At 41.6% G+C, this 20,045-nt stretch overlaps 8 protein-coding genes across 8 annotated transcripts; 2 read left to right on the top strand and 6 right to left on the bottom strand.

Moving 5' to 3' along the window:
• Positions 1–239: 239 nt before the first annotated feature.
• BATDEDRAFT_33346 (uncharacterized protein) lies at positions 240–1,868 on the bottom strand. Its single transcript, XM_006679465.1, has 6 exons — positions 1,278–1,868; positions 1,093–1,193; positions 986–1,022; positions 713–918; positions 606–652; positions 240–521 (listed from the first exon to the last, which is right to left on the bottom strand). Exons 1-6 carry the CDS (start codon positions 1,815–1,817, stop codon positions 337–339), a joined length of 1,116 nt encoding a protein of 371 aa, XP_006679528.1. The 5' UTR covers positions 1,818–1,868; the 3' UTR covers positions 240–336.
• Positions 1,869–1,975: 107 nt separating this feature from the next.
• Positions 1,976–3,155, bottom strand: BATDEDRAFT_89208 (uncharacterized protein; the record flags this gene model as incomplete). The annotated part of the gene is made up of 3 exons (XM_006679618.1): positions 1,976–2,489; positions 2,577–2,873; positions 3,066–3,155. The coding sequence occupies 3 exons, from the start codon at positions 3,153–3,155 to the stop codon at positions 2,085–2,087; spliced, it is 792 nt and encodes a 263-aa protein (XP_006679681.1). The 3' UTR covers positions 1,976–2,084.
• A 192-nt stretch (positions 3,156–3,347) lies between these two features.
• On the top strand, positions 3,348–6,073 carry BATDEDRAFT_89207 (uncharacterized protein; the record flags this gene model as incomplete). The annotated part of the gene is made up of 8 exons (XM_006679691.1): positions 3,348–3,593; positions 3,759–3,967; positions 4,069–4,189; positions 4,279–4,411; positions 4,490–4,800; positions 4,912–5,013; positions 5,090–5,554; positions 5,646–6,073. The coding sequence occupies 8 exons, from the start codon at positions 3,348–3,350 to the stop codon at positions 6,000–6,002; spliced, it is 1,944 nt and encodes a 647-aa protein (XP_006679754.1). The 3' UTR covers positions 6,003–6,073.
• A 47-nt stretch (positions 6,074–6,120) lies between these two features.
• BATDEDRAFT_35327 (uncharacterized protein) lies at positions 6,121–11,103 on the bottom strand. The gene is made up of 3 exons (XM_006679518.1): positions 10,865–11,103; positions 9,989–10,547; positions 6,121–9,849 (listed from the first exon to the last, which is right to left on the bottom strand). Exons 1-3 carry the CDS (start codon positions 11,095–11,097, stop codon positions 6,178–6,180), a joined length of 4,464 nt encoding a protein of 1,487 aa, XP_006679581.1. The 5' UTR covers positions 11,098–11,103; the 3' UTR covers positions 6,121–6,177.
• Positions 11,104–11,293: 190 nt separating this feature from the next.
• On the top strand, positions 11,294–12,853 carry BATDEDRAFT_89257 (polynucleotide 3'-phosphatase; the record flags this gene model as incomplete). Its single annotated transcript, XM_006679690.1, has 1 exon — positions 11,294–12,853. The coding sequence occupies one exon, from the start codon at positions 11,294–11,296 to the stop codon at positions 12,851–12,853; it is 1,560 nt and encodes a 519-aa protein (XP_006679753.1).
• Positions 12,854–12,864: 11 nt separating this feature from the next.
• Positions 12,865–15,130, bottom strand: BATDEDRAFT_33345 (uncharacterized protein). The gene is made up of 6 exons (XM_006679464.1): positions 15,087–15,130; positions 14,335–14,979; positions 13,887–14,245; positions 13,602–13,794; positions 13,117–13,488; positions 12,865–13,045 (listed from the first exon to the last, which is right to left on the bottom strand). The coding sequence occupies exons 1-6, from the start codon at positions 15,090–15,092 to the stop codon at positions 12,998–13,000; spliced, it is 1,623 nt and encodes a 540-aa protein (XP_006679527.1). The 5' UTR covers positions 15,093–15,130; the 3' UTR covers positions 12,865–12,997.
• A 409-nt stretch (positions 15,131–15,539) lies between these two features.
• On the bottom strand, positions 15,540–17,640 carry BATDEDRAFT_16919 (uncharacterized protein). Its single transcript, XM_006679325.1, has 5 exons — positions 17,618–17,640; positions 17,112–17,258; positions 16,691–17,015; positions 16,370–16,610; positions 15,540–16,283 (listed from the first exon to the last, which is right to left on the bottom strand). Exons 1-5 carry the CDS (start codon positions 17,618–17,620, stop codon positions 15,665–15,667), a joined length of 1,335 nt encoding a protein of 444 aa, XP_006679388.1. The 5' UTR covers positions 17,621–17,640; the 3' UTR covers positions 15,540–15,664.
• Positions 17,641–17,692: 52 nt separating this feature from the next.
• Positions 17,693–18,372, bottom strand: BATDEDRAFT_11794 (uncharacterized protein; the record flags this gene model as incomplete). Its single annotated transcript, XM_006679279.1, has 4 exons — positions 17,693–17,853; positions 17,913–18,114; positions 18,191–18,239; positions 18,308–18,372. Coding segments are annotated over 4 exons (477 nt in total), but the record flags the coding sequence as incomplete, so codon positions are not given.
• Between the last annotated feature and the right edge of the window lie 1,673 nt (positions 18,373–20,045).

The raw sequence follows: 20,045 nt of genomic DNA, 5'->3' as shown, positions 1-20,045 counted from the left end.
TGTGGTATCAGAGCGATACACAAACAGTAATGTTTATTTAACTGACACACTAATGTGAATGGCAATTGGCTTTATGATACACTATTTTGAAATGAAATCATAAATATGAGAATGGACATGTATTGTGCACTATGACAATGGTTTAGTCTAGGTGCAGCCGTATAGTCTCACGGACTGCCTGCAACCATCCCTCTTGATGTGGTTTTCAAATATTGGTAGATTATGGAATAAGCGGGTTTCATCTCTGCCTCATTTCAAGCACCTATTTATTTAAAGCAGGCCATCTAAAACTTTTCCAAACTTTAAACATGTTGGAACCATACACCATCGCAGAGATTACACTTGCACCGTGACGCTGCCTAGAAATCGTGTCAACAGCTGCTCGACCTGATTTGCTGAAGGACGCGACGTGGGTTTACTTTGAATGATGCCTTCCATGACTGCGCGAAACTGTGGGCCGTACGGATCATTGGGTGGAAACAAAAGCTTACAGTTTATGACTGCCGTCATTGTACCGTCGACTACAAATGTTAAGAAATGATGAATAAAATAAGTGTCAATCACCGTTTCAGATGACTCGAATTTGATCTAAAAGGTAAGCTTACAAGGCGATGTGCGATATGCCATTGCATACAGAGTGCATCCCAAGGCCCTAATAAAAAGCATCAGTGATTTTTGTCGAGCCCAATAAAAAACATATGTCCAAGATTACCAAATATCAACAGCTTCTGTGATGAGAGTGTCTGAAGCTGGATCAAACAATTCTGGAGCACGAAATGGAGCAGTTACTGTTTCTGCGCATAGTTCTTGTAATGCGACAGCTTCACGACGAGATTTAATCTGAAGACGTGCCAATGCCACGGATCCCAGATCCATAAGTACTGCATTATTATGGTCACCTAATAGTACATTGGCAGGCTGAAAGATATAACATATAAGCAGTTGATGCATTTGTCATGTTGACATGACGCTAAACAGAACACACCTTGAGATCTCTAAATGCCAAAGGTGGAGTTCTTGAGCTGGAACAAGAAAATAAACAAAATGAGCAACGTATAAGCGATTGTATAAAAGAGAGTGCCGGACACGTACTGGAAAGCCTGAAGGCCTTTGCAGATATCGATGCCAACACGAAGAATCTGATCAAGTGGAATAAACTCTCCAACAGGGGTTTTATCAATCATGTCTTGAATCTAAACCCAAAAACAATAGTATTTAGTCAGGAATGTCTAGACAGCATTGGCATGGCTCAGCAGTTGATTCGATACAAACTCAACTGTTCCGTTTTTAAAGTAAGGCAGCAGCAGACGACCTTCCGTGACACTCCCATTGGCATCTGTTATGCGTTGCGAGTCGACCAGCTTCACCACAAAAGGAGAGTCGCTCACACAACCATGTGCGGCAATCTCATTCTTGAGTCGCTCCTCATGCTCGGGCAGCTGCACAGCGATCCGCTTCAGAGCAAACAGTCCGTCTGTTGGAGATGTATTGGCCTCTAGACGAGACATGTCCTTGACTAGAAAAACAAAACTAAATCCACCTTCACCGAGCTGCTTGACAACTTTGTATTGACGATTATTGATGAGCAGAGAAGCCTGTTGAGAAAATATCGAGCTGGAAGAGGACGGACGCAACGACACTAGAAAGGCAGCCAAGGCAGAGAACATGGCATAAATATACTGTATGATCGGATGCATTGGGCCAGGTCTCGATGCGACGATGGGAGTATGACGAGGAAGCGAGCTGTTGTAACTGTTGATGCGACTAGTGCGACCAGAAGGACTGTCGTCTACAGACAAGGCTTCAAACGTAGGCATTCCACACGAGTGCTTGTCAGTCTTGCTGTTATTGACAGATCCTTGATAGTGGATCGGATGTTTGATGTAAAGCTTGCCAACCCAAACTGCGCGATGCTCTCCTGCAATTCGTTTAGTATTTGAATGGATTCAATCTACTCATAAAAGTATAATCTTTTGGATTGGCCACAGCAACACATTATTTATTGTTATTGACTGAACCGTCACTGTTTTAACGAGTAATCGTTGCTGGAATATCAGAATTTATATGAAACTCTGCAAGATTTGCTACCGTCGTTGTGGCAGTGGAGGACCAGACGATGAGCCTGCATTGTATTCATATGGTGGAGGTAATGAGGAATCGTTTTTGAAATAAGGCGAGGCAGCTTCAGATGGTGGTTTCCCATTGGGTTGTGGTGGTGAATACGGTTGATGTAAAGGTGGATATCCAAGGTTAGATGGAGGCATTGCTGGTGCAGTTGGTCCAAAAGCAACAGTCATGGGGCCAGCATGAATGATCCCATTGACCGGGCCATGGGTCGGATTAGTAACGATCGTGGTAGGTACAGACACAACATTGTAGGCATTAGGAACTTGGCCTTGCGGCCAAAGAGTATTTCTTGCAATGTCTTCCCTGGCAAGCAGCACTAGAATTGAAATCACTAATCCGACATTAATGATCCATGGCAATCCCTACGCAAAAGTATCAAGTTGGCAAGGAGTTTAATGTAATGAAAGAGTTGAACAAAATCAATATCAACATATTAATGAAAAGCTTACGAAAAGAGCAATGCTGGTGTATCTTGGAATAACACCCTCGCCATATTTATCTTCATTGCATCGAGTATCGTTTACACATCCACTGTCGCTCATCATATTGTTTCTCAAGTTAATTCCAATGGCGGTTAATTCCACAGCAGAGTTTAATGCAATATAGAATATTCCGCGGAAATTGGTGATGCAACGACGGTGAGCCATACCAGCCATAATGGCATTAATAATAATGCGGTAAATTCCCCAATACGATCCACTTGGTCGGACCAGAGTGCCAGGTAGAAATCCATAAATTGAGAGTCCCTAATTATGCATACCAGTAAAAAGTTTATGTGGATAGAGTTGTGACATGTTCAAAGGTTAGCCTTGGCAATCCCATCAAAGCCATAATTAAAAGTCAAATTCAGCCCTAATTGAATGGCTTATTGCCCTACATATAGTGCAATAAGCCATATCACAGCAGACAGGACAAGAGGCTGTACACATAGACTCAACTATTACAAGAAACGAGGTAGAGACTAGAATCTGCGAGATGGACGATCGAATAGAACCAAGTCGCTGGACAGCAGCTTGCTGGCTTTGCATGGCAGAATTGTTGGCTAACAAGCACTAAATTTAGTGTGAATTTATAGACTATTTCCACGTGACATTCATTTGTTTTTTTGGCGTGTTGAATTTGCAAACTATTTCCACGTGACATTCACTCATTTTTAGTGCTGTTGCCATGAAAACAAAAAAATAAAAATAAATCGAATTTCTCCAAATTTCACCAGAATTATGCCCAGCAAAAGGCCCAATCGCTCTGCTATTCCCGATACAGAACCTCTTTTGGAATCTCAAGCATATGAAGTTTCTGCATTTGGCTCTTTAGATGAAACTGTTGCAGCAACCTATTTTGCCTCTGTTTCGCCTGCTCTTGATGCTTCGAGGCTTGTCGTCTTCAACACTGTAACAGGTGCTCATGTTGCTGAATACACCACTCCTGCTGGATCATTGTGCTTGCATGTTGCATTTGGGAAAATGGTAATTTTTAATATTAGAAATGAATTTATTAGACGCTGGAGTCTTGTCGATTTCACTCTATTCGATCGCTTGAACTCTTACTAACCGTGTTTTATTCATACATGGCAATCTAACCTACTTGTGGAATCTGGCACTGAATCTCAATCACTTTTTAAATAACAACAGAAGGAGCAGTTGTGGGTTTCACTTGCTCTATCGACTGGAAACATCTTGATTTTTTCAGTCTCAACCGGAACTCTTTTGACAACACTTACCAATGGTCATCGTTCCCCCGTGACTGGATTTGTATTTAATTCTAGCGGAAAAAAAGGATTCTCTATCGGCGAAGATGGTTTGATTGTTGAGTGGGATCTTAAAAAGGGTCAACTTTTGAGGTATTCTATGCATTAGATTTACTTGTCTATATTGAACAGCTCAGCCACTTGTCTGTATATTGATAAATTTATTGAACATGTTCAAATCATCAATTTCATAGAACATGCCAGAGTAAATCAAAAAACCTATCCAAGATTGCGATTGATCCCACAGGGTCTTATCTCGCTGTTGCCGCAAATCAGATCGAAATCATCAATATTTCGTTGATGAAAAATTTAAATGTAGGTCATTTATATATTAAAGGTTTTTTTATATGCGTGCTTTGTCTTGTTATACTAATCAGCTGCTGATAATCTAATGTCGAGTATAGACGTTTTCAGGTCATGCTACTGCTGTTGTTCAACTTTCATTTGATAGTAAATCAAAAACTTTGTTTTCTGCTGCTCGTGACGATCGTTTTATCAGTCAATGGACTATGGAATCAAAAACTGATACTCCTAAAGGTATGCTTGTGTATTTTCACTTGCGGTTCCAACGAGACGCAATTTAACACATCATTGTCTGTAAATACTATGATTTAGTTTACACGGTAGACTCACCAGTTCAGTTTTTGGAATATTCCGACAATGGATATCTTCTTGCTCAGCTCGATAGTGGTGTAGTAAATGTCTGGCTTACTGACAAAAAGCTTGGCGCTACAGGATCAGCATCAATCACATCGCCTCCGTCAAAAAAGAGACCTCAAGCAACGTGCGAAGCCGATTCAATTATAAGTCTCACCAACCCAACTAGCTCAACTCATGCTCAGGTTATGATCCATAACGCCGCGTTTCAACTTGATCGGGTAATGATTGTATATGGCACGAGCTTGCGGCCTTTGTTTGAAACTATTGTAAGTGTTTTTTATAGATATTTCATTTATTCAGACGACTTTTTGATATGTTATGAAGCAGATGTGCTTTTGGGTCATATGTAACTTGCTAACGTATTTTTATCTGATTAGACATTTGTAACGGATGCCGGAAAGGTGATTCCAACAATTTCACTTGCACGTAACCCGGATCCTCCATTTGCCAAGAATGCGGTTAAAAGTACAACCACAAAGGTAACTTTTGATTTTATTTCAAATACGGACTTGCACTTAATAGCTACTTATTCCAAACATCGTGTGCATTGATTAGAGTGGTGCCTCTGTTAGTGTATTGGGAGCACTTGACATGCTTCCTGCCACAAGTAGTGCTAAATCCAAACATATTGCTCCCTTGAATACCGAGGATGCCACCACTATTCTTGAAGAGCGTGTTCGTGCCATGGACGCTACTCTTGAAGGCAAATCAGCAATCACCCCGTCATCAGCTACTGCTCCTTCAACCCCACACAACCAACGCAAACACGCTACGCCCATCACCGTCCATCAAATGCTTTCCCAAGCTATCCAATCTGGTGACGTTCAGCTTTTGGAAAAGGCTCTTGAAATCCAAGACAAAAAGATGATTATGGCGACAGTAAAACGGTTATCTCCAGCTCAAGTGATAGCACTATTGGAACTGGTGGTTGTGAGGTTGCAGCGACGACCAGCACGTGCAGTATTGCTTATTGAATGGGTTCGAAGTGTATTGATCCTTCATTCAGCCTATCTCTTGTCTGTAAGTGTATTTGTACAAGGCAATGTAATGCTAAAATGAGTATTGTCAAGAATCATAATATTAATTTGAGCTACCTTTGATGACTCGACAGGTACCCAATGCATCGATGCGGTTAGGGACTTTGTATAGGACACTGGATACACGCTATCAGGCTCTTGAACGTTTGAATAAGCTTCATGGTCGTCTTGATCTTGCTGTATCTCAAATTGATTCGCGTCGAGCACAACCTACCGACCAAGATGCAGATGCAGTGGTGGTATATGAAGACAATGAAGACGATGCAAGTGAAAATGACGAAGAGGATGAGGATGAGGAAGAAGAGTTTGATGATGACGAGGCTTTAGAGAGTGGCGAAGAGAACGATGAATTGGAGTCGGATGTTGAAAACAATGATGATGACGGCATTCAAGGGATGGAACTGGATGAAGGCGATAGCGATGAAGATTGATCCAAGTTCACTTGCTCATTGATTACATTTCTTTTAAACACGATACTGTCCATCTAAAAATAAATGAAAAACACCACTCTTGAACTTTTGATCGTGTATTCAAGTATAGCTAAAACCTATTTCAAGAAAGTTGCTTTATTTCTTTGCAATCCAATACCTAACGAATCAATACAACTCATTGTGGAGGAGGCGGAGGCATACTAAAGGATCCCACAGGCGGGGGAGGAAATGGACCACCAAAAGTCGTTGGCGGAGGTGCGCCTGAATTACCTCCCTGAAAGTATGGCTGTTGTGCAGGCAATCTTTGCTGACCATGAAGTGGGGGAGGAGCTATACCATTACCAACCGAGCTAGAATAGCTCATACTAGAAGTAGATCGAACTGGTGGAGCATTTCCAAATGTTGATGTGTGTTGGGCGGACTGTATAGGTGGCATCATACCTAATGGAGGTGGAGCAATCGGCTGCAATGGCTGTGATGGTGGTGGAGCACCAAACGAAGATCTGCCAGACCCACCCATCTGCGTATGTGGAGGCATTGATGCCTTGAATGTGGATGTTGTGGGGGGCGGGGCCGACATGCCAGGTGGTGGAGCACCAAATGTTGATAATGATGTGGGAGGTGGTGGTGTTTGTTGAGTATTGGATCCATTGCTTATAGTCGGTGGGAATGCATTTTGCATATGCTGAGAAGATCCAGCGATCGGGGGTGGTGCCAATGGCATGTGGTTCTGTGTTGGCATTGTAGATGGGTATGGCGATATACTTGGTCGACCACTCCCAATTGGCGGTGGACCAGCAAGCGGCGGCGGTGCAAGAGGCTGCTGTTGCATATGAGATCCACCATATCCGAGCGAAGGAGAAGGTGGAAAGGCAGCATTGTTTCCGTATGACATGGATGGTCTTTGCCCATTGCTTGCACCCATAGGAATTGGCGGAGAAGACTGATAACCTAAAGATGGCTGTTGTTGACCATTCATTCCAGGTGATACCAACCCGTCATTTGGTGATCCAGCATGTCCCTGATGAGAGGATCCAACTGGACCCATTTTAATACGCTCCAACGACTCGATCAATCGCTTTATTCCAACAATCCAGACTCCACATACATCAAACCTTCGAGTCATTAGATCAACTTGGATACGATGTGCGCCAACAAAGTCCGATTTATCCAGTGCCTTTCCAATCTGTAGCAATTTTTCAGCAACATCTTGCGGTACTTCAGTATTATTCATTTGATCAAACAATTGACCAAGCCGTTTTTCTGCATCCCTGTATGAGTTCATGAGATGTGGATCAGCACTGCCAGTTGCTCCAACATGCACTGAATCTTTAAAGTCATCCAGGTGATGCTGAAGGATTTTGAAGCACGGTTTTTGACCTTCAGGAATATGCGATCGGTCACCAACAGGGTGTTTGGCTGGCACTGCTGGTGTAGTAATTGGTGGAGATAACACAGAAGACGTACGAGACATGGGTGGCTGCTGCTGCATAGTTTGCATAGGCGCGTAAGGATTCGATTGCGGCGGTACACTTGTAGATCGAGCATATGCAGGCTGAAAACTAGGCACGCCAACCGAAGGTGCTTGCTGCTGCTGCTGGAACGATGGCTGTCCCTGATAACCACCGTAAGCAGAGTTTCCACCATATGACTGCTGGTTGGAATGATTCCATGTGTTTTGTTGTTGCTGCTGTGGTTGGAAACCAGCACCACCATACATAGACGGTTGCATAGCAACAGGTGGTGTAGGCGCCTGTTGTTGCGGCTGATACCCTCCAAACGATGGCTGACGAGAAGTATGAGGTACGCTGGGCTGAGCCCAAGCGTTACCAATATTAAACTGATTTTGATTGCTTTGCCCGCCATAATTATACGAGTTTGCTGGCTGCTGAGTGTATACGGGTTCTTCGTAAGGTTTTGCTAGTTCAAATGGACTAAAGGGGAAAGCAGGAGCAGATCCAACCTGATGTATGCGATACCCACCGCTCTGGTATACCAAATCGCGCAAAATTGCAACAGGATCAGTAGAAACCACTTGATCTGCTTGTGCAGTAGCAAGAGTATCAAAGCCATTGTCATCACCAGCTTGATTATTTTCAAAAGAAGCGTGTGGAGCTGGAGTAGTTGTAAATGCATTAGGAACAAGCTCTAGTATACGCCATGCACATTCGATATTTCCTGCATGAGCAGCCATTGATGCGTAATCAAGATATTTGGCATAAAGTGGTGCAAGAGCATACTCAGTCTGTCCATCCATAAGACCATTAAGCTCAGGATCAACAAATTGCACAACAGACGAAAGAATGAAAATCTTTTCTATCAAAGTTTGCAAAGCCAATTTGGGGGATGCCGCAGATTTGACAGCACTGGCGTGTGTGGGAGAAGGAAGACGAGTAGATAAGCCAGTAACAGGTGGGGGTTTGGTTACATCTGCCGGTTCGTTCTGACACCATACACCCACCACCTTGTCAAAATTACCAGCACCGATATAGCACAGTATCGCGGCATGGTTACGTTCACGATCGGAAGCAGTAAGCATGGGAGACCGCTTGATTCCTGATATAGAAGGCATCGTTGTATGCGTTCCTGTCAACGCCAGTGATGACCCAGTAGTCTCAAGCCTTGAACCAATCATTCCCATCAGTTTAGAAAAATCGTCGTTTTTGGCATAAGTGCAAACAAGGGCAACAAGATCTTTCCAGCTACCACCACCCAGTCCATCCACACGAGCATTCTCAACTACATCCATTAAATCGCCATCAACAATACCCTGGAGAATACGAGAATAGGGTTTGAATTTAGATGTTCGTCTGAAATACTCTTGCTGAGTACGATAAAGTAGCTCTTCACCTCCACTGACTGCCAATACCAGAGCATCTGCAAGACGGTTTGCTCCAAGACAAATATTCACAGCAGTTTCAAAATCACTCAGCATAAGAGCTTTCGTGATCAAAGTGTCAATATCAGAATCCTCGGTAGGTTTACCAATTGCAAACAAGGAAAAAGGTGTAGCTGTCGATTTAGATCCTGATTTTGTAGCAATACTACCATCCTCATTTGTGACAGATTGCTCGTCTGTAGGCAATACTGGTTTGACATTTAACCGTTTGAAGAGCCCAGATAATCTTTCATCTGCAATCAAGTTTTTATCAAATCCAAGCATCTGAACAATATCGTCTCGTGAAGTAGAAGAAACCATGGCTTTGAAAAACTTGAACACCTCCCGGTCCTTTTCGCTAAGAGTAAACCCAGTTTCAGGTGAAGATAGTGTATCACAATATTGAACCAGTTCCTCATAAGACCCACTTTGAAAAGCACGACTAAGCAAATCTATTCGTTGAGAAATTTCAGCATCGCTATGGACAGTGTGAATGGATACGACACTTTTGCCTTGCGCAGGTTTCGTCCTGACAAGCCTATTACCAAAACCAAATGTGGCGCCTGCTGGTTGACATAGCCATTTTGGTGGATGACGAAGAACAAATACTGGCGCATCTGGATCGTTTAGAGTTTGCTGACGACTAACTTGAGCAAATGGATCGTCATCAATATGCGACTCGGAGGGGACAGTATTATCTTGAAAGTCAGGCTCTTCAGAGGCAATGCTTTGAAGTGAGTGAATGGTAACACAACCGTCAAAACTGGCTACTGCGATCAGATCGGGATTCTTTGGACACCACTGAGCATCAAAAGTCCAATTTGCCGAGTGATTCAAATCACCAATGGGCTCACCCTGCACAGTGTTCCAGACAATTGTACGGTTGTCTTTTCCACAAGACAAGAGCAGTTCGGAATCCTTTGGGCACCAGGCAACCGATAAGATACCTTTTGAATGTCCAGAAAAAGTCTACAACATTATAGGCATTGAATCCAATACAAATGTACAATCAAGAGTTAGTAACAGCACAGCTATATTATCTCTAGCCAAGCTTGAGAGATTTATGCAAGAATCTATAACCGAGAATTAGTATATACAATAAACTCACGCGCTCAGGTGCACTGGCATTACGAAGATCCCACATAAGGAGCATCGAGTTCATGTCATCATCTACGGCGGTCACCATCTGCATAGGCGTATCTGGATTCCAAGCAAGAGAAGTCACTGGTTTTCTACCGCCTGGGTATGAAAGCTGGATGATCTCTTTGCGATTACGCAAATCCCAAACAACTGTATATCCACTGTTACTTGCACTGGCGAGAATATGTGGAACTTGTCTGTTCCAAGAAAGTGCAGTGACATTATCTAGTCTTTGAGAGCGCGCACCTGGAGCATATGATTTGACAGTATTCAAGTCCCAGATTGAGATTTCACCATCCGACGCACCAGAAGCAAGCAAGTTTTTATGCAATGGGTTAAAGTCAAGACCACGCACAGGACCACCATGAGTAGTATGACGAGCAATCAGCGATTCTTTGTCAGACTTTCCGTCAAGGATCAAGTGAGGATTGAGTAAATCCAATTCGCCATTCTCTTTGCCTGCAGCAATCAAGCCATTCTTCAGAGTGCCTTGGGTACCAGGAGCACCCCAAGCAAGTCGATTAAAACTAGATGAAATAAAAATAACCAATATTTCAAACCAGGTTAATAAAGACAGATTACAATGGGATTGTATTAGTAGAATATCCACCCCAAGATGTTCATGTTCAATGCGCGCCTAAACCAAAGCAAGCAATAGACTAGAGCCAGAATATGAACTGTTACATAAGAATTGAAACAGTTCTGTGCAAGCAATCTCACTGAACGGCAATGCAGCATCAGTGCAATACTCGGTCAACCCCTGCCTTCAACAGCATCCGCCACAACTGACAATCTAAAGCCAACACTCATCTACTACTGCCAAAACAGACCAATAGAAACATACCGAGCATTCATAGGAACAGAACCCACTTTCCGCATGCTTTTTGATGTAGTGGCCGTAGTGCCATTAGGAGTTAGTGCAGTACCAGCAATGTTAATGTCAAACAACTCCAACTCGGTGGATGAAGAGAAAGAAGCGTCTAAAGCGCCAGAAACAGTTCCAAGAGCCAATAGCACATCTTGGTTAGCAGGAGACCAAGCGAGAGTGCAGTTTCGCTCAATACTGCGGATCTTCATTGCTGGCAGATCCAATAGTTGCTGGTCAAGGTCGCAACTGTCAAAACTCACTTGTTGGCAAGAGTGTCACGTGGAGTCCCGTGGTTTAAGATTGCTTTTCATGACAAGAATCAGCCAGCAAGCCTGATGATCGCGACAAATCGAATGAATTCTGCAGTTTCCTGAATTCTGTTTATTGCAACTGTTATTAGCAATCATGCCTCCAAAACGACCTGCAAAGAAGACGGATCAAAAACTATCAGCTAAAAAACAATCGAAACAGCATTCTTTGGATACGTTTCTATCCATCGAACCTCAAACTACAGCATCCACTGCTTCGTTGGTCCAGTGGAAAGTCTTGCATAACAGTCTTTTAATAGGTGTAGCCAACTCTCTTACCAAAGAACATCTTCAAAAATCATATCTGGCTCAACATACCAAGATTGCTGCATTCGATTTTGATGGAACTCTTGCTGGTGTCAATGGATCTTATGTGTTTCCTAAACATGGCGACGATTGGCGTTGGTTCTGTCCAAGTGTTCCTGCCACACTAAGACTTTTACACAATCTTGGATACAGAATCGTTATATTCTCCAACCAATCGGGAATACTGGATCAGCCCAAGACTTCAAAAAAAGGCTTGAATCAAACTGTCGTGGCCAAAGATGCTATTTTTAAAGGTCGTGTAGAGAATGTTGTCAAATCTCTAACAGAAACCGATACATTGCATATCCCTCTTACATTTATTGCTGCTACATCCAAGGACTTTTTTCGTAAACCTTGTCCAGGAATGTGGCATTATTACATTCAGGAGGTTTACACATCAGATGATCTTGCCTCCCTTTCTGATGCTGATCTTGCATTATCATTTTACTGCGGCGATGCTGCTGGTAGAACACGATCAAACTGGCATTCGACTCTTCCACATCCTAAAGACCATTCGGACTGCGATCATAAATTTGCACTGAATATCCCACTTAGATTTATTGTCCCAGAAGTACTATTTTCCAGTAAATCCAGTATTGCGCTAAACGAGTGTTTAGAATCTAAAACTAACGATAAGCTGAATGATGTATTGGATAAACTGGAATCCATTGCTGGATTTAAACCAATTCCTTGGCCAGAATTCAACCCAAACTTGTTTACTTCACTCACCGACTCGTCCCAAACTCTTGCAAAGGTTGTTGAAACCATTACCAATCGTGTTACGTTCACCCCTGAAATGAATCCACCGTTTCAATCAAGTGTGAACCTCATCATATGTGTGGGATCGCCAGCTTCAGGAAAATCCAGTTTTGTCACTACCTACTTGACACCTTTGGGTATAACTCACATCAATCAAGATACGTTGGGTACAAAAAACAAGTGCTTAAAGGTACTGAGCGAAGCTATTGGTTCTGGTAAATCAGTCGTGGTAGATAACACGAATCCAGACAAGACAACACGGAAAGCCTTTATCCAAGCCGCGAAAGAGTCTGCTGGAACAGAGTGCATGGTACATGTTATAGCACTGTATTTTGATACTGAAATGGAACTATGCAGACATAATAATGCTTATAGGGAATTGAGGCATTTTGGACACAAGTGGGTTTTTGGTAACAGTGATCAGAAAAAGTCTGACCATGCACATGTTCCTGGAATGGTGTTTCATATGTATGCCAAAGCACATCAAGAACCAGACCATGACGAAGGGTTTAATGAGATTTTTCGTGTTGGGTTTCATCCAGTATTTGAATCAGAACATGATGAGAAATTGTGGAAATTGCACTATCTGTAAACAGGAGTTATAGCAATAAAACTTTGGTTTATTCAAGATGAAATTGATTGACCTTTGCAAATAGATAGTAGATTCTACCTCAGCACCCATCTAATGAGATTTTGATTTAAATCAGGCGATTCTATTGAATCGAATTCTGGTTGATTACGCATAGTGCTCACGCATATATGTAACTGCCAAAAGTGGAGGACCCTAAATAAAAAGAGATTAGCTAGTCAATTCTACTCAACACATCCAAATATCTAATCCATCATACAACTTACAAAAATCATACCGAACCAAAAAAATACGTTCCCTGCCAACTTTTGTTTTTTAATCCATCCAATACGAGCAATGAAAATCATTGGAACTTGGAACATCTGCAATCCAAACAGATATAGCCTCAGCTTTTTGCCAATGACAAACATAACCAGCTCGTGAACGCACGATGAAAGGAAAAAAGTCATTAGTGTGGCATTAGTTTTAGAAAGTTTGTAAGTAGATATGGATTCAAGGTAGACGTGACGGAGAAGAAACTCGTGGACCGGTTTGTTCCACTTGCGCGCAAATTCGTCATATGTACTCGAGTTCCACCAATCCTCATAAAATTCTCTGTCGGCAAAACAGGTGAGCTCAGCAAATGCATTGCAGATACACTGATTGTCAATTGTTTTCAAATAGTTGGTTTAAATGCCAGATTAGTTTTCCAATACTCAAATTAAAGCACTGGCATGTCATCAAATGTAATCTTTTTGGTCGAAATCATTACCTCGAAAATGATAAAGAAGATTAAAAGATAGCACATGGTAAAAGGCATCATGAGCTGAAAGACCGAGTCAAAAAACGTATGATTGGGCATATCAAGCAAAACGGGAAGAATGTAGTGTTCATACGACACATACAACAGTCCAAACGTGCACAGTGTTGCAGCAGCTTTGTTGATAAAGTAAAGCGGTCTAAACCTGATAAAACCAATTTAAACAGTTACAATTAAAATAGTGGTTCATTGGTACTGTGTTACAGTTTACCAAAATTTAAAACAAGTAAAACTTACTTTTCAGTTCGTGGATAGCTGAGCTCGTAAACTAAAGTAGGAACAAGCAAATAATCAATGTAATTCCATAGCGTGATATTATTAGGAAAACTGACATTTGGTTTGATCAGTTCCTTTTCTAAATCCGCAATCTCTGCAATCATAGCATCTGTGCCAGTCAGGGAAGCATCTTCAGTGGTTTTAGACCTGGTGCGGGGATAGGTAGAATCGTGGTCATCATCCTTTTTATGCTCTGTAAGCAATTGACGGAGATGCAGCAGTTGTTTGTGCTTAAACCTTAAATCAATATTATAAGACGAGTATGAATGCTGTTTGAATAGCATAGTAATACAATGACCCACAAATGCTCCAGATTGAATCTTGAAATGTTGGCAAAACAGTAAAAATTGGATTAGTCTCGATTCATAACAGATCGGCATTGCATGGATAAAGAATCCAATCAACATACCCAAGGCCACTCTTTGCCAAATGCGATTGCAAGACAGACACCAAACCAAACTCCCTGCCAGACATGCATTGCAATAGTCCAAACTCCACGACTCCAACCTAGCCCGCCAAGCCAAGCCTGAGCCAGGAAGGGAACAAACAGAGATAAAATCATTGCAGCATCCACCACAATCAACCCGATAGCATCATGCGAAAACTGTTGATAGAATCTCAAGGAAATAAAAATGCCTTCGGCACGGTAGTTTTTGTAGGCGGTAACAACAACATAAATAGCCATAAAAACCCAAAATAGAGTAAAGAACCCACGCATAGAGTTTTGTTCCCGTTCCAGAGTTTCATAGTCGAGTGGAGATGTACGAGAGCGAAACGAGCCTTTACGAATACGAGACTTTGGCTTGTGTGAAGAATTGGCCGTTGTTTTTGTAGGAGATTTTGGAGATTTTGAATCAGATGCCATTGTAGATGCACCAACAGCCAACTGTTCCTTGGATAAAGTATGCGCAGTATCACAAGGTCTGGTTTGAGTCGATTGCTGAGCAGGCACGGGCTCGGCATCAATCTTATCCATAGCATTTATTTTGCCTTTTCCATCATGAGTGGTAGCATCAAGTTGTTGGTTCCTACGAGAATATAATGCCATGGGCGGCTATTGGACATCAAGCATTAATTGAATAGAAAATGGCAATCAGCATTATAAAAGAGTGTAAAACTTTTGATATATCAATACTGATTCATCGATTGCAAGGACTTTACCGTCATTGCAAATTCAGTCTTGATTCAGGGTTAATAACAACGCTTGCAGCATGTGTGGGTAAAACTATTTATGGTCGTATCCACGCAAAATAAACCATTTGTATTTATCGATTTGCTTGGGAATAAACAATAGTTGAAGATTCATTGCGCTTAGTAGAAACTGGCATTCTTATTCTTTCAGTATTACAATACAAACTATAGTTTTGAATTGGATTCTTTTTGGCATAGTCATGTAGTGTAAGATTACCAGATTCATTTCAATCCAGATATTGGGTTCAAATGCTGTCAATCAAACTTCTGTATTCTAAATCCCAGATACACTCTAATTCAAGGGTACAAGGATTGCAGCTTAGAAATTCAACTATACATGCCAGTCACCAGTCGACTAAACATTTATTTGGCATTTTACTACGTGAATACGACGAATCGTGTCCACGCTGCCAGCAATCCACTATTAGAACATGACAACTGCTTTATTGTTTTCCATCAAAGCTCATACTGTTAAAAGGGAAATCATACGAAAGAACCGACTTTCAAAAAATTGATAGATATGAGTAGATCAGGTAAACTCCATCTGTTTACTGAGCTTGACCTTCCTCGTCCAGTTTCTTCACCTTGCCTTCAACCTTCAATTCGTTGCCAGTCAGACGCTTGTAGATGCTCTTGACATCTGCACAGGTGGTTTCAAAGTGAGATGTAGCATCATAGCTTTTACTGACAAAAATCGAATCAGCAGTGCCATCACTGATGGGCTCAAAAATATCCTTTACATCAACAAACTTTTCCAGAATAGGACCAAGAAGTGCTAAACCTGCCTCGCACTCCTTTTCTGGATTATCTGTTTCAACCAGTGTAGATACAATTGCAACAAAAAAGTCCTTGGCACAGACACTGTGGGCTGCAGATACAGATGCAACATAGACGTCGTGTTTGCGGTGAACTTGGTTTTGCGGAATCACCAATTGAACAGAATCAGCATCGCCCGTGTTGGGAATTGGATGGTTGAGAATGCAAATCACTCGCACAACAGATCCAGTCTTTTTGGTATGGTTGGGGAAATAGGATGGATCTCCAATAACAGCCTTGGCCTTGACCACCTCACCATCGCTCTTGACCCCAACAAACTTGCCATTCTCCATGACAATCTCGTCAATGTTTTTTTGGAGCATATAAGTACCTCCATAAATGGCACTGAGTCTATACCATTACCATTAGACATGTTTAAATATATTGGTTGAATTCACTGATACTAAAGTAGTGGTAAAAAAGCTTAAAACACATACCTAGCAAAGCCTTGAGGGAGCTCACCGAGTCCATATAGAGGATAAATGTAAGGCGACTTTCCATATCGAGCCATCGAATTCATATACAAGCAGATACGCTCATAAGTGTCGCGAGCAGGAGCAGTCATGTAGGTATCGTCCAAATGCAGGGCAAGTGCATGACCAACAAAGTCCTGGGTACCTGGCTCAAGACCAAACTTTTTGTAAACCTCCACCATGGTGACCTTGTTAAGATCCAGACCTATGTAGATGAATAACATCAAGGGTCATAGCAGTGTTAGTTGATCCATTTCCAATATATAGTTGATAGTATACACATACCTTGATGAGTCTTTGGATCGTTAAAGTCGTAGCCTTGAATAAACTCAAAGAACGATTTAACACGACGCTTCTCAAAGAGACCCATAAGGGAAGAAGTAAGTGCCTCTTGCTGATTAGAAGGTACTTTGGAGATCTTTCCATCACGATAGACATAACTGACGGCAATCTGACGGAATTCAAGGTAGCGAGTCACATCGGTATGGTAGAGAATGTTGACAAATTCGCCTGATGCCATGGCAAACTTGGGAATCAGATCAACGTTGTAGTCACGGTCACGACCAAACTGCTGTGGAGGAGCCATACCGTTTCTAAACTTACGGTAAAGCTAGTGATATCACACATAGCAAGCAAACAGTTTCAAAATCAGAAAAAATGGCATTGCACTTTGAATAGTAAACCATGGCCACTCAATCAACTGTACCTGACTCAGATTCAGACTAGCACTTTCACCACCATAGTAGTCGTTGCGATCCATATGAAGAACCTTTTTGCCTTCAACAGAAAGAAGACCAGACAGGATACACTCGGAAAGGCCGGTACCTAGCACAATAACATCGTATTCTTCATCCTGAAATCAAAGATGGTTAGAAAGCAGCCATCAACGTTCAACAGATTCACGACCGCAAAACAGGGTGTTGAGATTCAAAGGCGTTTCATTACGCCAATCGTTTCGAGGTAAACAAGACAGAATCCTACTACGAGCTTCCAAGAAGCACTCATAGTAGCAGTCAGCCCTTTATCAAACTACATGCAGATGGAAGTGATGGCAGCCACACCCCGGCATTTCCGATTGTAGTGGCGTACAAGCCAACTCATGAACCAACACTGCTATTGCCATGAGCAGTAGCAAATATAAAAGTATTACTCTATAGTAGTCGAGTAAATACAGACGATAACCCCACCCGCAAGCAATCATACAACACACACCATGATCCACTGACACTGTTTAATCAAAAGCTTCAAACCAAAGAAATTCATCTTTTAATATTGCCACACGCGTCCTCAGGATATTGGTCCAGTTCCTTGTTGTTTGGTGTATTCCCATACAATCAGTGCTCCACTCACATGCACATTCAGCGATCGAATCACACCAAACTGTGGAATCTCAAGCACATGGTCCAAGTGAGCCATCAGATGCGTCGGAATTCCCTCTCTCTCCTTGCCTGTAAATCACAACAGTTAGTTTCCATTCATGCTTGTCAATCTTGAATCAATAGTTTACCTAAAAGAACTACAGTTTTACGAGGAAATTCAAATCCATTTAATGAAACACTTCGTGTTGCTTGTTCAACACCAACTACTGTATATCCTCGAGTCTTCATGCCAATGAGATACGTTTCCAGATCTTCCTCTCGTACTTGCTTGATAGGCATCCATTTATCCGCTGAAACACTTGTGTTGCTAAATACCTGATCTTCCTTGATCTACAAAATATTGCAATGCCATCCATGGTAAATAGATGGTATACTCCTGAAAACAAGTATGAGAAACAAAACTTACTTTGATGTTATTGACAACTAAAAGCTCGGCATTAAAGATTTCACACGTTCTAAATGCAAATCAAACATGTTGAGCAAATATAAGCCATACTAGTCATATTTTTAGCAATAGACTCACCGACACAATCCACCCAAATTGGGAACTTTTGATATCAGACTTGCAACAACAACCAAAGGATTCCTTACGCGCTATAGTTCAAACAGTACGTTGAGTTCAATAAACAACGACAAGCAAGAAAAGAATCTACTTACTGCTGCCTGAGCTTCTCGTTCGGTAGATAAATCAACATTGGTTTGCATAAGTGTTTCCCATGCAAGAATTTTCTTTTGAGATGATTCGCCAAATGTATTTTCAGAACCATCTTTATTTTCATTCGAGGTAGGCTGGCTGTTGATCAATGTGTTGGCCAAAGCAACAGATCGTGATGCACATGCACCAGCAGTCTCCAATGATTTTGAAGTAAGCTTACTGTAGATTAGACGCCATCAGTTATGGATAAAAGTTAGCCTATTTCAAATCATAAAACTAACCTAGCTCAACTTACATGCTGGAAGAAACCATAGATCGGATCAGCTCACGCCGATCATATCCAGTAGGTATCGAGTACCCTTGACTTGGATTCACCTTTGTAAACGCCATCTAAACACAATATGCATCAGCAAGCACTATTCAATTCGATAAAACTCAAACTACAATAGCTCACCACACAAATCTTTTCGTCATCAGCAAGTTGTAGTACACACGGACCGCCACGAAACAAAAACTCAATGTTTACATCCCTAATGGGATCAAATCCACCACCAACAAAGTAGTATGATGTACATTTGGCTCGATGACGTATGCATTCTGGATTGCTCTTGATAAACTCCATTAATACACTGACATTGGACATTTCGTCAGTCAAGCACGTTAGATATCTACCAAAATACAGATTCAATACATTAGCTGCTGGAAACACAAGGCGTACATTAAAGCATGTTAACCAAAAGGTAGACTTTACGGTTTCTCAAGGCAATAGTTCCATAGTTTAAAAAGTCCGTATTGAGCAAATAAGCGCATGTTGAAGTGATTGCTTGCCACCCAAGGAACAAGCGAAACAAACGCATCTCGGAAAAACGTCTCTTGTATCAGTATAGGAAGATGTTCTCCCACATGTAGCGAGATGGTCAATAGTGAGCTGATTACATGCGCTCGGTAGTCAAAATTTGTCAAATGTCTAATTTCAAAAAATCAAAAACAATGTAAAAAGGTCAAGTCTGCAGTTAGAATCATGCAACTGGTGTTGTTGGTTATTTGGCATGATCCATACTTCCAAAATATCGGATGAAGTGATGGATAGAGAATAAGTAGTCTAGCAACTGCCCATTCAATATAACTGCGTGTTTCTGCCAACTGTTCTATTACGATTGCCTTGATAAAATAATTCATGTATGTCAATGCCATGTCATCGGAATCAATAAATGAAAGAAGAATATGCATAGTGGTCCAGGCACGCAGCTAGCATTCAAAATGATTTAGAAAATTGAAAATCTACACATGTGCTTGAATCAAGTCTAAACCGACAAAAACTATTCACAAACCTGGCCACGTTGCTCAGACGAGTTAATAAACTGGTTGGTATGCGTACACTCTAGTTGAATCGTAATCAACCGCATCAATAGCTTTTTTGCTAAAATCTGATGTCCTTTATGATCTTGGCTTAGACGCAAAAGAATATCATTCATCTGAACACGGACAATATAATCCTTTGATGAGAAATTCCATGCCGCGGTGCTACAGGATCAAACACACTGATAAGCATCGTGATATAAGAGATATTTGTGAATAGATACATTAAACAACTACCCTTTGAGCT

This window comes from Batrachochytrium dendrobatidis (genome assembly GCF_000203795.2).
Source record: "Batrachochytrium dendrobatidis JAM81 unplaced genomic scaffold BATDEscaffold_7, whole genome shotgun sequence".
Classification (NCBI taxonomy): domain Eukaryota; kingdom Fungi; phylum Chytridiomycota; class Chytridiomycetes; order Rhizophydiales; genus Batrachochytrium; species Batrachochytrium dendrobatidis.
This window is presented reverse-complemented; position numbering and strand designations above follow the sequence as displayed.

What these genes read in the sequence shown, in the direction of transcription:
- BATDEDRAFT_33345 (XM_006679464.1), bottom strand. An exon ending in AGCTATCCACGAACTGAAAA is followed by an intron (nt 13,795 to 13,886) that starts GTAAGTTTTACT and finishes TGGTTTTATCAG; the next exon opens with GTTTAGACCGCTTTACTTTA. An exon ending in TCTTCTTTATCATTTTCGAG is followed by an intron (nt 13,489 to 13,601) that starts GTAATGATTTCG and finishes ATTGACAATCAG; the next exon opens with TGTATCTGCAATGCATTTGC.
- BATDEDRAFT_16919 (XM_006679325.1), bottom strand. An exon ending in CTAGTCTGAATCTGAGTCAG is followed by an intron (nt 17,016 to 17,111) that starts GTACAGTTGATT and finishes TGATATCACTAG; the next exon opens with CTTTACCGTAAGTTTAGAAA. An exon ending in CTCCCTCAAGGCTTTGCTAG is followed by an intron (nt 16,284 to 16,369) that starts GTATGTGTTTTA and finishes GTAATGGTATAG; the next exon opens with ACTCAGTGCCATTTATGGAG.
- BATDEDRAFT_33346 (XM_006679465.1), bottom strand. Translation starts at nt 1,817, where the DNA reads ATGCCTACGTTTGAAGCCTTGTCTGTAGACGACAGTCCTTCTGGTCGC. An exon ending in ACAGAAGCTGTTGATATTTG is followed by an intron (nt 653 to 712) that starts GTAATCTTGGAC and finishes GCTTTTTATTAG; the next exon opens with GGCCTTGGGATGCACTCTGT. An exon ending in GGCATATCGCACATCGCCTT is followed by an intron (nt 522 to 605) that starts GTAAGCTTACCT and finishes TAACATTTGTAG; the next exon opens with TCGACGGTACAATGACGGCA.
- BATDEDRAFT_35327 (XM_006679518.1), bottom strand. Translation starts at nt 11,097, where the DNA reads ATGAAGATCCGCAGTATTGAGCGAAACTGCACTCTCGCTTGGTCTCCT. An exon ending in TCTGTTCCTATGAATGCTCG is followed by an intron (nt 10,548 to 10,864) that starts GTATGTTTCTAT and finishes TATTTCATCTAG; the next exon opens with TTTTAATCGACTTGCTTGGG. An exon ending in ATGCCAGTGCACCTGAGCGC is followed by an intron (nt 9,850 to 9,988) that starts GTGAGTTTATTG and finishes ATAATGTTGTAG; the next exon opens with ACTTTTTCTGGACATTCAAA.